Raw genomic sequence first — 15,000 nt, 5'->3', positions numbered from 1 at the left:
TCTTAATGCCCCAGGGTGTCTTGCTTGGTTGTTTGCATTCAGTGGAAAATAACTTTTCACAATTGTTTACCAATGACTCTGAACAAATAAACAACATTTATTTAAATAAACAGACTTCTGGTTTATATTTTGAATTTTAAAACTGTGTTTTCCAGCCCTAAACCTAAAGACATGCATGGAATCCTGATATACACAAACAGAAAAGGACTGAAGCTCTGAGCAGGACTGAAGCTCCTCTCTGTCTTTCTGTGCGAGCGTGTGTGTGTGGGCCAAAATGTACTCCATTATCTGCAGCTTCCAGCTATGCTTTAATCATCAACACAACAGTCTTAGGTCATACCAGTTTAATTCTGATGAACAAACTCACCGTGTTAGAGGGTGACTACAGGTTGCTTGAGATGCTCATTAGCTGCACTCCCAGGCTGTTTAAACAGCACAGATATTCTACCCTCTGTAGGTGGGTCTCCAGGCACAACTCTATCCTTATCTTCCCCCCAATCTCCACGCGTGTCTCATCCCAGTCTCTAAGGATCCAGACCCAGAAAGCTTTTCTGTGTACACATAACTGATACTTCGATGGCATTCCATGTTTTTCCATTTTTTTTGTCAGCTAAAGGGCAAATCTGATCTCATAAGAGCACTCCAGGAGATGATTTCTGCACACTCTCTGCAGGGCGGGCTTCACCGTGCACTTCCGAAGGACTCTTTGTGTTGTTGCAGTATGCAAGTGCTGCCCACTGCTGGCCAGTTTCGGTAATAAACTTGGGCCCTTGAATTTGTGGATGGCATTGTAGTGGCGGTAACCTCCAAATCGAAGTGTGCTGACAGTAAAGTAAACCTACGCTTCATACTTGCCAGTAGTGATGTTACAAATGAACCCGAGGCTTCGGAGCTTGTGTCGCGAAAATGAAGCACTTCCAGACGGAGCGCGTATCGAGGCTTGTATCGTTTTTCCGAAATGACGTCACTTGTGACGTCTGAAGCCTCATTTGAATCAAGTGCTTCACCAAGTGGTTCGTTCGTTCACTTTTGGCGGGACGCTTCGACTATACGATGTCCAAATTCCCATCTCGTATTCGTGGTTGTTGTTGTCAGTGGTTGGAGATTTAGCGATAGTTGGAGATTTAGCGATAGTTGGAGATTTAGCGCGAGTTGGAGATTTAGATTGTTTGGTGTTGTTAGTAGTATAGATTATTTGAGATAGAGTTATGGAGCCAGTAAGGAAGAGAAAGCCCTTGATCCAGTTGCACAAAGCCCTTTCGCCCCCTTTTCAGTGCCCTGCACTTTCACTGACCAGTTGGCAAAAAGCACTCTCACTACCCTTGGTTTTAAAAAAGTACTGACATGTATTCCAAAAGCACGTTAACTCTGTTCCAACAGCATAGGCTACAGAATATAGTAAAGATAATTAGCAGGCGTTTTTATCCAAAACACCGGGTTGAAATTCACTTTTTTGCTAGGTTTCGAAACTGTAGTCCACACCTAGAGGTGACGTCGCTAACCGTTGTGCCACCATTCAACCCTATCTTCTGTATTACTATTATTAGAACAAAGAATAACAAAAGAAAGCCTTTATTGTCGTTGTTTTCGCCTACAATGAAATTTGAATTAATGGAGGTACGTTTTCTTCACCATACGTTTGTGTGCATGTTATTTTAGCAGGCCTTGCGCACCACAACAAATTTAACAAATTTACTGTCCCGAGAAAATCTTTCTTACAACGTATTTTTATTGAACAGCAGGTGTCACTAGAGAGCGAACGACGCTTCGAGTAGTGAACCTTTTTTCAACACGTCTGGCTGAAAAGCTTCAAATGTTCATGAAGCTTCATTTCGCCATCACTACTTGCCAGTGTGTCATATACAAAGTAACACTTTCCTCCATGTCCTGATTAAATTATCGTACCGTCTATTAAAGGGAAAAACTCAAAGTGCATCCTTAAACCTTTGCACTTCAATACACTTTTCAACAGCGTTGAAGGCAAATGCAGATGCGCTTGACCCATATACGCCTACAATTAATTAGTGAAATCAGGTGTTCCGAAGTGCACAGGCAACATGTTAGCGCGTCACAGGTAGCAGTGTCTGTGTTCCTAACATTTGTGCTAGATATGGCCATTGTTTTTAGATGATTTTTCCCGTCAAACCAGAGAAAATCCGAAAGAAGCCTATTTTTTTGCAGAGCGCATTAGCGTAGACTTGTCTTCCCTGAAACGCAACTCCTGTACAATGGTTTCGCAACAACGGTGGCCATACAGCTCTGGTATTCAGCGTATGCTTTACACTGGGAAATAATAACCTACTTTGCTAACCTCTCACTCTCAACTGTGTCCATCCAGTAGAAAATGTGTTATCAAGGCCGTTTTCGGGAAAGCGTTTTCACTTCCGATAAGCGTCCAGCGTTTCCATGTGGATTTTACGGTAAATGCCAGATCATCTTGCATTCCAGTCAGCGCCCCCCGGGGAGACCTCGCGCAAGCCGCGAAATCTGGGGCTCACTCTGCAAATTCCTGTTTTCAAACTTTTTGAATAAAATGAAACCTATAAGAAACTATTCCAAAAGTAAAAAAAAAAAAAAAAAGGCAAATCCAACCCTTGCAACAGGCCTGTATATTTCGTGACGGAAAGATTCAGTTGTGTGACGGGAGGGAATGATGGCGTAAGTCATTCAAAACATCCATCCCCCAAAGCACAACCCCCCTCCTCCCAAAACCTCCTACGCAAGAAGGAGAAAGAAGAGCAGCGAAGGAGGAGAGAGCAAATGCGTGTGCATTTATATTTGAGGAGACTCAAGGAGTGAAAGCAACTCAGTGAAAGTTGTCTAACGTCTTTAGAAAAATTCTCATCGTCATCAAAGAAGCTTCTAAGACAAAGAGGACAACCAAAACACCGTAAGAGTACGTTTGCTAAACTTGCTTAGGGATTCAGACTTGTTGATATGCATGGCGGTTAACTACCAGAAAGTTTGATAAAATATTTACATTGCAACAGCATAAGACAGCATGGAGCAGTTTGTGTCCTTTTCATCAGTGTTTCTGCAGCCCGGTCACGCATCTCTCGGACTAGCAACTGGTTCCGTTCCGTAGCTGAGTCTATGCATGTTGGAATGTCTCCCAGAACGTTGTTTCACCCACTTGGATAGTCACTTTAGGCTATTAGTGTTCGCATCCAAAGGTATCACCTCACACTCTCCCTCTTACACAGGCACGGAAAACTATAGTGAGACTCACAGATACATTCATCTCTTAGTTGCAGAAGAGTGTTGGGTCTCAGTCTAAGTAGCTTGTCTCAGTGGTAGCTAAGTGATATTGTTGCTATTCTCTTCTCCACATCGTAGCCCAAAGATTAACATTGTAACTCCATCGATTTCAGTTTGAAGAATAGTGAAAGACAAACCAGGGATGTTTTCAAGAAAAAAAAGGAGAGCAGAAATCGACTTTAACAATTCACTTTGCATATCAACACTAACGGTGTTACGGTTGTATAGACGAGAAAACCTACTGAGATTCAGGGACTGAAGCTCTATAGGTTTCGAAAGGCCCGCCGCTACATGAAGCATCTTCTTCCAAGAAATGTATCGTTAGCTTATTCAGGATCGCCTGCCAGTCTGTGACTCATGCGCCAGACACGTAGTAGAGCTTTTTCGAAAGAGTTGGAAAAAAAGAATGATCACGGCATGGTTTTGACACGTAGCTGACCACTTATTTAGTCATGGCAGGTTTGTCTGTGTCTTGTCAGTCTGTCAAGGACGCTATGCTTTCTTTCTTTGAAGGAAAGTATAAGTAGTTATGGCAATACCAATATGGCATTCCTTACTCAAAAGAGGCTGTATCTAAAGAGTAGTTTATAAATATATGGCAGTAGTACTTGAGTTGTACACTCTTTTATTAGTTCCACACAGGATGTTGTAAATATGGGTTATGCTTATAATTGTAACATGTCCAAGTTGTCTGATATTAGGACTAAGATAAGACACATGACAAATATATAAAAAAATGTATAGCAGAACAACTTGTTTTGAAATTTTATTTTACAATTTGTTTTTTCTCTAAGTGAATTGAATAAATTACTTTAAAATTACAATACATTGTAATAGTCCCAGGTGGTTGTTGAAAGGCAAATGACACTTAGTACTGAAGATGCAACAGAACTTCGTAACTGATTACATTTATATCCATCTGTTGTCGTTTGACCTTGTGACCTTGTGTGTTCTGATGATGCAGCTCATTGAGTATCTCTTTTCTCGAGTGCATCACATGCTCTGCCATTATGTTGTAATCAAAGCTCTTTCAGTCGAGGTTAGCAGTCACACGTTCTTTCAATGGCCAATGTGTTTCTGTCACAGATTGTGTGTGTGTGTGTGTGTGTGTGTGTGTGTGTGTGTGTGTGTGTGTGTGTGTTCAAGGACAAGTAAGGAGAAGTGAAATAGTCTGGGTGGCACTAAGAGGAACTTTTCTGCAGTGAGTCAGGCTTCGGGTTCTTTTTCTATGGATTTCAAAAAATGATCGAAAAACGCTCACATTGTAACTTTTCAGCTCTGAAGATTACTTTTCATTTCTTTCCCAAGGACCACTGACAGTTGTTTAGACGTCCTCAGCAATCACCTACTTGGACCATGATGTGGCTGGCGAGTGTGCTTTCCCGCGTGTGCATGCTGTGCACGTGTGTGTCCTTGGTGTGTGTCCGCGCAGAGGGCTGCCTGATGATCAGTGAGGTCAACAGCGACAACCCAAAGTTCGACACGCATGAGTTCGTGGAGCTGTTCCACTCGAGCGGCAGGAGCACCTCGCTGCAAGGCTACACCCTTGTTCTCTATAATGGCAACGGTAACAAGGCTTACCGCGTCATCGACCTGACGGGCCACGCCACCGATGAGCGGGGCTTCTTCCTGATTGGCTCGGTGGAGCTCAGTCCCCGTCCTGGCGTGGCGCTCCCGCCCAATAGCATTCAGAACGGCCCGGACGCCGTGGCGCTCTACGGGCCGGGGACGGAGCTGATTGAGGTCGGGGGGCATGTTCAAGCCGAGGGATTGGTGGACGCGCTCGTGTACGCCACGCGGCGGGGGGCCGAAGTCGAGGGACTGGCGAGTGTGCTGACCCCTGGGTCGCCCCCATTTTTGGAGGACCCATCCCTCTTTGAGGAGGACGAGTCTATCCAACGTTGCCTGGAGACGGATCACCACTGGGCCTTCCGTGTGGCACCGCCCACTCCGGGACGAGCCAATGAGTGCGTGCCACCTCCCCCCGCCCTTGCCCGCATTGAAGAGCTGCGCTTGGGCGGACTGGTGACGACCAGGCATGTGGAGTTGAGCATCGCCACGGAGATGGGTGCCATGGTGCTGCTTGTGTTTGATGGACAGACAGGGGTTGTCAGAAAGACGACGGAAATCCCTGGCTCTGGTCAGAGTGACAGACTCTTGAGTGTGCCTGTAGACACCAGTGGGACAGGTAATACACACACACACACACACACACACACAACATACGCATAGGGTTGTATCACACACACACACACACACACACACACACACACACACACACACACACACACACACACACACACACACACACACACACACACACAGACAGACAAACCCTCAGTCCTCTCTAAACGGTTGACCGCCTCCTCCTATTCAGGCATCAAGCTACCCTAGGTCACAGTATTGTCAGCTTCAAGGCAACCTTGGCTATTCAAGTCATGAGAGACTGCTCAGTTTCTATAGTAGTTGTGGATGTGTCACCTAAGTCTGTGTATCTATTTCCTGGTAACAGATAAACGAGTTTTAGACACACGATAAATTGTTTTGCACGGCAGTCTTCCTGTTGCTGCAACTGCATGCATGTACACACACGCATGCGCGCACGCGCACACAAAATATATATATATACACACACACACACACATACATACACATGAGACCATTGCTTTCAGGACAATTTTATGTCCAAATCCGACTTAAACACAGCAGTAGTTTATTTAATTTAGACTTGGGAAACAGAACCAAACTTGCGACGGTAGCACCTCTTAGAAACAGCATTTTAATACCACATAAAAACAGGAAGGCATAACATTACATTACATAACATTTGATAGAAAAGCATACATTTTAGATAGACTGCTAACAGATAGATAGATCGATAGATAGATAGATAGATAGATAGATAGATAGATGGATACTTTATTAATCCAGAGGGAAACATCATGCATTGGCACAATGATGATCGTCGTTCATAGTGAGGATACTTATTTCAGGCGGGAGCAGGGCCTGTTTGGACTGCCGCGCCTCATGGAGGCTATAGGGGTATACTTCACGGCCATGAGCGCGGTAACACCATGAAACCCAAATACCAGTCATAACGCAACTACTCAAAACCAAAGCAAAGGCAATAGGAAGGGAAGAAAAACAAAACATTGGTTAGTGAGAATCTGTTACATTGACTGAAGTATGTATGGCAAAGGAATAATTTGTTCCTGCAGATTAAATGGGTTGTCAATTTTTACAACGACTAGTTAGCCAGTAAGTTAGTAATAAGTTAATAAACGCTATTTAGCTTGCTAAGTGTTTTGTAAGAAGTTTGCATTAATGTTCTGGCTGCTACAGGTATTTCTTACACTGTCATATGTTTTTTACAATCTGTTTTTAAACGGCAGATATTGTATGTAACATGGTTGTTAAGGTATAGTGGTGTCCAAAGCTTTAGAATAACCAAGGATGTAGCCAAGGCTGTGGATTAAGAATTTCATAAAGATCTTAAAAATACACCTAATGATGGATGTGAACTGTGCTGGCAATGTTCTCTCAATTCAATTCAATTTGATTTGTATAGCGCCAAAACAATACAATTGTCTCAAGGTGACTTACAGAGCCCAGTGCCTGGACCCCCTCTCCAAACCAATAGAAATCAAATCTGTTTTCAAAGCTAGCAGATCAAATACAACTATGCTTTTTTTCCTCTGAATGAGACATTTCCTCTGAAGGAGACGATTCCTCTGAATGAGACATTTCCTCTGAAGGAGATATTTAAGTGTCTTAATGCATCCCAGTGCAAACATGCCAGTCACTACATCAAGTATAGTATAGTATGCACTTTACTCTCTACTACATCAAGTATAGTATGCACTTTACTCTCTACTTAGACGTAGACGTACTTTTTTCAGTTATAGGCCCATGATGCCTCCAGAAGGCTCAAAAGTGGTGTCTGCCGTTCATTTAGGACCCCAAGTAATCTGTGAGCGCCTCAGCCACAAGCACTGGCTTGCTTGTTCAGCAGCCTCAGACAACTCCTTTAAAGTTCCTTTTAGTGACCGTCCTCGAAAACCCAAATCCACAAAAGTGTTGTGGTTGATTTAGCTAACACCTATCTCCACTGGTCTTGTGTGTGTGCTTGCCAACCTTCTTGCCTCACTTCTGCTACCAGTTACGCATACTTTAGCTTCTTCTTCTTAGCTACTTCTCATCTTCAAAAGGAGTAATTAAGTAAGGGATAATGTATAGTCCAGCAGTCATTATTGAAAAATAAATCCCGACGGGACGAACAGGGCCCCAATGCGCAGCATTGCCAATGACAGCAGTCATTAATTTTTCGCAGCGGTGAATATAAAGAAATATCAGACCTGCGAACGTTGGGGTGGCCCATTCAAATCAACAGAGCTTTTTGGAACATTCTGAAGAGCCGTATAATAACAATGTAAAGTAGACGTTGTGCTCATAATCAGAACACAACACCATGTCTGGCCTCATAGCAACAGTCACAACAATCGTGGAACTTGGGAGTTGCCTACAAACATCAGCCAGCAATCTTCAGTCCTGCGCTTTGCCCCATTTGCCAGTACTGTTTGTACGTGCCTGGTGTTCAGTTCTCTGCCCCTCTCGCACCAGAGAAATCCTACTGTCATTACTGTCATCCTGTCATTAGCCGGATTAACCTCAACTCATTAATTCTCAGACAAATATGCAAATTATTTTTAAAACCTGATGATGTCTACCCTTGTTGCAACCCTGGGTCAGGCTAGTTTTACATCCAGACAAAATAGGTTTTAATGAGCCAACACCCAATTACAAGACAGCTTTTGTCTTCACCCACCCACTGACTGAGGTTTCACCCACCCACTGACTGAGGTTCCGCAGAGTTGGGCGGACATTATAAGTGGTTCTAATGATGAACATGTTCACAATCAAATCAAAATTCAATCAAAGTAGGCTTAAATGGCAACATATGCTTACTTGGGTAAAGAAATACATAGTGTACAAGTCATCTTTGTAATGGATGTAATATCGGTTCTAATATCTCCTTAAACCATCATTGTTAAGTTACACAGCAACTGACATCAGCTTAAACCTGAGCTATAGGTGAGACCACAGGTGTTTATGACCCAAGACATCTTCCGCAACATGCTAATTTAAAACCGTAAACTCCAAAAAAACAGCTAAGCTATCGACAGAGCAGTTGCCCCCACATGTCAACTGTTTTAGTCGTATCCACATGTTTTTGCCAGTCTGTAATTTGTTGACATGTTCGTCAAGCAATTGTATTCGTACCGTCAACTAAAATGAGCAAATGTTCATTCTTAATATTTATATATTAACACTGGTTTGACCTTGATCATGATTGAGTGAGATGCAGCATCACGATACAATTCAAAACAATGCAAGGCAAGGAAACAAGGGTCTGTGCATTTATGGCATCTTTTGTGCATTTATTTACATTTGTCAGGGCCAGGGATTTTTTGTATCCCTTTCTTCTGTGTAATATAGTTGTTTTAAGTCTAGAGACTTTTTTTTGGACGCCATAAATTACACATTGCACCTTTGACATCATCATGCATCATCTTCTTAGTATAGTTTTAGTGTAGTGTTGGGGTCTTTAACCTTCTTCCTCTTCTGACTGTAGGCTCCACGAGTGGGGCGGTGGCCTTGTACGAGGGGAAAGTGGCGGAAGTCCTGTCCCAGAGCCTCATGCAGCCAGTCGACGCCTTTGTGTTCGCCGCCGATCCTCAGTCCTTCAATGCCACGCTCCTCGAGACCCTGACGCCGGGACGTCAGCCCTACACCCTCACGCACGGGTAACTACAATACCAGACCTTAACTCTTATACCTATCTAATATAGCAGTTAAAGGTTTTTTGAGTGCACACACTAAGCTGACATCTGTGGAGGAAAATGAGGAAAGTTTTGCTGAATTCGACAAAAAGTAATTGATTATAATTAACGACAATACCTGTGCCAGACCTAATCTGGTACACGAGTTGAATATTCTTTGTCACACACCTTTGTACTGCCATGAATCTCCCCAAGACCTGTCCCCAAGACTGCCATCTAAAGCGTTAAACGGACAACTCTCAAAACCACGTGCTGTGTTTGGCTCATGAGAGCTTGTTTGCTGGTTTCCTTTATACATCCTAGTTGAGGGGGAAATTGCTTGGACTTATCTGTGCTGCTTTGGTAGTGATCCTACTAAGTGGCTCACTTGCCTCAGAGTGCTTTATCCAATCATTTTATTTGTATTTATTCTTTAAGTATAGTTAAGCCTTTGATAGTGGATGAGTAATGTTTTTTTTTTTTTCTCCTCCATCAACCTCTATCTCCTTCATTGAACATAGGTCCTTATATTCATATCATTTGTATTTTATTTTGAAAAGAGAAGGTTCTATCTAGCGAAGGGTCATCCACAGGATTCAAAGACAAGTGCTCTTGAATGAAAATGAAATAATCATGTCTCCTGATTCCTTCCACCACTGTGTATTTTGACAGCTGGAGTAGTGTTGTAGTGTTGAGCAGTACTGGTGAGCTCATCTCTACCCCCATCCCATTGCTGTGGTGTGTGTCATTTCACTGACCAGTATAATCTAGATCTCCACTTGAGAATCCAAACCTATTTCCTGTTTAGATGAACCGAGCCCCAGTCCCTAAACAACTCCTCATGATTATCAGAGAACGTTATTAAGAAATCACCCAATGTAAATGGAACCATCCAACTTTTGAAAACTGTAAACTGACCTCTGGTTCCATGTTTGTTGTATTGCTCATGACTCATCAAAACAGAACTAAATATCCCCTTAGACGAAATGCTTGGTCTCTACCGAAGAAAAGTTTGTAAGTAATTTATTAAGTGCGCTGATGGATATGGTGTGTGTTTGTTGGTCAGGGATGAATGACTTATTTTACATTCATTTTATTCCACTGCCCCTATATTTCTAACACTTTGGGATCTGTAAAGTATTCCTACTGTGTGATACTGCATAGTACTTGCTGCAGACTCAATGCTTCTGACTGAATGTGTATTGTACCAAATCTCCTATTGTACTGCATACTTGGTAGGAATTAGCACATGCAGAAGCAATTAGCTTCACATTTGGAACCACTGAAGTGAGGATGGTGCTTGTAGGTATTTAGGAGAGGAATTCCTGCTCTATAAATAGAATACAAAATAGAATGAAAGGGTTTTTCTTTCTTTTTTTCAGTTGGGAGGATGGCCTGTCACTCAGTCGCTGCGGAGTTGCTGATTGGTCCAGAGACTCCGGTACCTTTATGGAGGCGGTATCTACCCCATCACTGGCCAATCACTGTCCCTGGCCAAAGATCTGCCCCCACGACATTGGTGAGTTCCTATATGACCTCTTGACCTCTAGTCCTTTTTGCTCTTCCCCATACGTTGTTTCTCCCTTTCACACCCATTCTCTCTCTCTCTCCCTCTCTCTCTCTCGCACACTCAGATATTCATTATTCCCTAGTCTTAGGGAATGTGTGTACACCATATACATACAGAGACTACCTAGGCTATAGTCCACAAGACATCCTGGTGTGATGATACGGCTCACCTGTCACAAAATCCTGTCTTCAGTAGATCTGGATGTAGTTGCCTGTGACCAGCTGTTTGTATGGTGTGTCTAGCTGTCAGTATAACTGTGTATTTACACCCAGCTATGGGGATGCTATATATAGCAGGCTTGTGTGTAGGCGTCCTTTTATAATCACTGCTCAGGTGGGTGCTGGGAGGTTCTGTATGTTAAGCGGCCTCCCACATGATCATGGAGTCAGGAAGGAATCGCCTGCTGGAAGACCTTAGTGGAACCAGCAGTGGCTTTGTAAATATAGAGCCGTGATTGGCATTCTATTGTTGCTACGGCAACCAGCATTCAGCTCCCGCCATAGGTGTTTGACTGTCTCCACAGGTGTGTTGAGATTTGTTGAAATGCCACGCTGTCGGAGAAAATGAGTGGGAAGTTTGGGTTTTGTTAAAAGAGCCAATGTTGTTCTAGCGTTTGTTCTCTGATCGATCGATTCCTGTGTTTTTTTTTTTTGTGGCAGTGTTTCCGGACGGGACACCTGCGCCCACCCTTCCCCCGTGGATGGGGACGGACTTCCTGCTGAACGAGTTGAACTCCGATTCACCGGGAGCAGCGGAGAACACAGAGTTCATCGAGATCTGGCACCCATCTGGCACACGCGCGTCCCTGGAAGGGGTGTGGCTCCTGCTCATCAACGGCCAGACGGGGCGGCCCTATCGGGAGATCAGCCTATCGGGTCACTTCACCGACGCCAACGGCTACTTTTTGATTGGCAGTGACGGGCTTCAACCAAAGCCCTCCATCGTGCTCCCGGCCAACACTGTGCAGAACGGGCCTGACGCGGTGGCGCTCTACCGCAGCAAGGAACCGCCCTCTCAACAGGAAGGCGTGCCCAAATTAGGGCTGCTGGACGCCATGGTGTACCGTGCCTCCGGCAACGACAGGGACACGTGGATGCTGACAGAGGCGCTCACGCCCTATCAGCTGCCTCTGCTCGAGGACCCGCAGGCGTTGCCAGGAGACGAGAGCATCAGCCGCTGCCAAGGAAGTCCCAATACGCTCTCTGCGTTTAGAGTGAGCTCATTTCCTGTTCCTGTTCAAGTTAAATATGTTTTAGGTTTTGTGTTTGGGAGAGCAGCTCATACATTTGTTTGGGGAATAAACAAAGTATGACAACATAGTGAGGAATTTGCCACTTTACTTAATAGAACAGTTGTTGTTTCTTCTGCAAAAAAAAGTCAACCCTGCTGTGAAAACGTGATGGGTTGGCATCTGAATTCAGGAGTAGCTTCTGTTCTTTTTCTGACTCCAACTAATAATATTTCACTCAAAAGTGAGTCATAATATATATTTACTACACAGCATGTTCATAAGTCCACTGTGTTCACATGATACAGATCACTGTAACACACAGATAATGCATCTTTACACAACACAATACATATGTGTTTCCTCTACATGTTTTCCCTGACATGATCACTCTGAACTCAGTGGAAGCTTTGGTGCTTCAGCAGATTGCTCTGCTAGTTAAACTAATTAATGAGTTACTTAATTGGTTAAACTGATTAATTGACTAGTTCAATTACATTAAGATGAAAACGAAGCAGATTATTGGTCCAGATCTATGATCTAATCAGATGCCATCTGTGTTTTAGGTTGGCCCGCCTACCCCCATGGCAAATAACGTGTGTCCTCACCCACCTTCCCCAGAAGGTCTGGCAATCAATGAGGTGGGTGGGGCCTTGGGGCCTAACCACACCCAGGAGAGCATGTTTGTGGAGCTGATTGGACCGCCCCAGACCAGCCTGGACGGATTGGTTGTGATGGTGTTCGAGGGCAGGACCAGAGAAGCGATCCCTCTTCAGGGACACATTGGAGATGATGGCCTTTTCCTGCTCAACCACACTTCTGGAACAGGTGTGTGTGTGTTTGTCATAAGTAGGAGGGTTCGTAGAGTGTGTTGGTGTTATTATTGCTATTGTATACATATTATAGACAGTGGTTGAAGGTAAATAAATAAAAATATGTAAAGTGTGTGTGTGTGTGTGTTGCAGATGCGGTAGTCCTGTGCTATGGCGTGGGGGTGTGTGACTTGGACTCTGAGATTTTGGACTCTGTGATCTTCACTGATGTGCCACTGCACCTGAAGAATCTACCAGCCACCACAGGGCACATAAACCCTGCAATCAGGTGTGTGTGTGTGTGTGTGTGTGTGTGTGTGTGTGTGTGTGTGTGTGTGTGTGTGTGTGTGTGTGTGTGTGTGTGTGTGTGTGTGTGTGTGTGTGTGTGTGTGTGTGTGTGTGTGTGTGTGTGTGTGTGTGTGTGTGTGTGTGTGTGTGTGTGTGTGTGTGTAAGTAAGAGAGAGACAGACAGACAGAGAGAGACAGTTGAGTATGTAGTGGTAAACTAATTTGTGGATTGCGGATAACATTGTGTGTGTGTGTGTGTGTGTGTGCGCGCAGGGCAGTGGCAGACGGGCACATCTCCCTGAGCCGGTGTTCCTGCTGTGATCACAACTCTCCGTCCTCCTGGATCACTTCCTCCCCGACACCAGGCCTGCCCAATAACTGTCCAAGCCCCACCTACTCCAGCGCCATCCACCTATGCCTGGAGCCTCAGCCACATGACGGACAGGACCAAGCAGGAAGTAGGTCCCTCCCATCTCACCCCAACACTACAGGCCGTTCATCAGTATTTCACCTCAGCTCTGTCTGGCCTGTGATTGTCAGCCACGGTGCCAACACATCTGAACAAACACCTGTTATCTCAAATGAGAAGTTCCCACAGTGTAGGAGTTGTGCCTTGGTCTCTTATTTGCACGCACACACGTGTACGCACACATACACACACACACACACGTACACATACACACACACACGTGTACACACACGCTTACACACATGTACACACACGCACACATACACACGTGTACACACACGCAGACATTTGTTACATAACAGATCTTTAACGACATTGTTATTCTCTGAAGTAACAGAATTTGAGCGACTGGGGGAACTTAACAATCACAGTCGGGGTCTATCTTTCTCCCTCTCTCTTATGCAGTCCACATCAATGTATGGTGCAAACATGCACAAATGCAAAGATAAATGAAGACGTGTGTGTGTGTGTGTGCACGCAGAAGGAAACTACATACTACACAGTAGTTATTACTAAATACTGTTTAGTTAGTACATACTCTCTCATATCATTGTTCTGATAGTGGAAACAAAAACTGGGCCCTTTTTATTATGCCTGATATGAGTAACACTGCTCTTATGTTTTCTTTTTGTTTTTTTTTGGTTGTTTTCTTTCAGGTAATCACACCAACAGTAATTTCGAGCCAGTCATTACAGGTAATTACCTCCCCGTAATCAGAATAAACTGCAAGTCTCTGCATGACTCGCGCTACTGATCACAGACCTGCCTGTTCAGTATTCATTTTGATCTAAGAGTTATGCAGAGGCTGGGGTTGAGAGTGTTTGCTCTCGATGCATGTTAAACACTTTCAAACACTTTAAGATAAACCTCATGGGCTTTCCCACATACCATTATCTTGTTGTATGTGCTGACATAGTTTTGGTGTTGTTTTAGTGTTTAGCACAGCTTTCCAATACCTTAAGCACAAGTAGGCCATACTGTGTTTATATGAAGTAGTCTGGTTCATCACACATGGTTTTAAAGGTGAAAGTTAGGGCGATAGTGGTTCAGGAGGTAGAGGAGTCGTTCCGGAATCGGAAGGTTGCTAGTTTGATCCCGACTCCTACTCACCAAGTGTTGAAGTGTCCTTGAGCAAGACACTGAACCCCCCAACCGCTCCAGATGTGCAGATAGTAGCCTCTGCCATCGGTGTGTAAATGTGTAGTTGTCTGAGGCTATCATCTGTAAAGAGTGCTCTATCAGTACGTTTAAATGCAGTCCATTTAGTTTTAGTGGAAATCAAATATGATGTCTTTCTAAATTGTGAAAAGTCTTGCCTGGAATCAATACAAAAAGCTGAACTAAAAATAATTATTGGATATGTATTGGAAGCTATGAGATTACAGTGATAATTAAGTTACAGTTAAGTTAAGTGTTACAACATGGGATTTATATAGAGCAAAGTCTTGTATATGAATATTTGGTTAACAAAGGGAAAAAATGGTTTAGTTTAAATGATCTACATAGAGCAATAGATACCTTAAATTAGGCCTTTTTACCAATTGAAAACATTAAAC

General features: G+C 43.8%; 1 protein-coding gene across 3 annotated transcripts in view; it reads left to right on the top strand.

Moving 5' to 3' along the window:
* The first annotated feature begins 1,835 nt into the window (after window positions 1–1,835).
* Window positions 1,836–15,000, top strand: part of si:ch211-183d21.1 — a 15,263-nt gene continuing 2,098 nt past the window's right edge. The window contains exons 1-10 of one of the 3 annotated variants that reach the window (XM_042703255.1): window positions 1,837–2,896; window positions 4,405–4,459; window positions 4,567–5,446; window positions 8,891–9,062; window positions 10,460–10,596; window positions 11,307–11,860; window positions 12,442–12,703; window positions 12,841–12,976; window positions 13,249–13,433; window positions 14,101–14,139. In XM_042703255.1, the coding sequence (XP_042559189.1) occupies window positions 4,615–5,446; window positions 8,891–9,062; window positions 10,460–10,596; window positions 11,307–11,860; window positions 12,442–12,703; window positions 12,841–12,976; window positions 13,249–13,433; window positions 14,101–14,139 (2,317 nt within the window). In that variant the 5' untranslated portion in view covers window positions 1,837–2,896; window positions 4,405–4,459; window positions 4,567–4,614. Of the gene's footprint in view, window positions 2,897–4,404; window positions 4,460–4,566; window positions 5,447–8,890; window positions 9,063–10,459; window positions 10,597–11,306; window positions 11,861–12,441; window positions 12,704–12,840; window positions 12,977–13,248; window positions 13,434–14,100; window positions 14,140–15,000 lie in introns of all 3 variants that reach the window. The other 2 variants (XM_042703256.1, XM_031561213.2) reach the window with 2 other exon arrangements.

The sequence above is a fragment of the Clupea harengus genome, chromosome 23, assembly GCF_900700415.2.
Source record: "Clupea harengus chromosome 23, Ch_v2.0.2, whole genome shotgun sequence".
In the NCBI taxonomy this organism is placed as follows: Eukaryota; Metazoa; Chordata; class Actinopteri; order Clupeiformes; family Clupeidae; genus Clupea; species Clupea harengus.
Note: the sequence above shows the minus strand (reverse complement) of the source record. Positions and strands in the feature narration are given on the sequence as shown.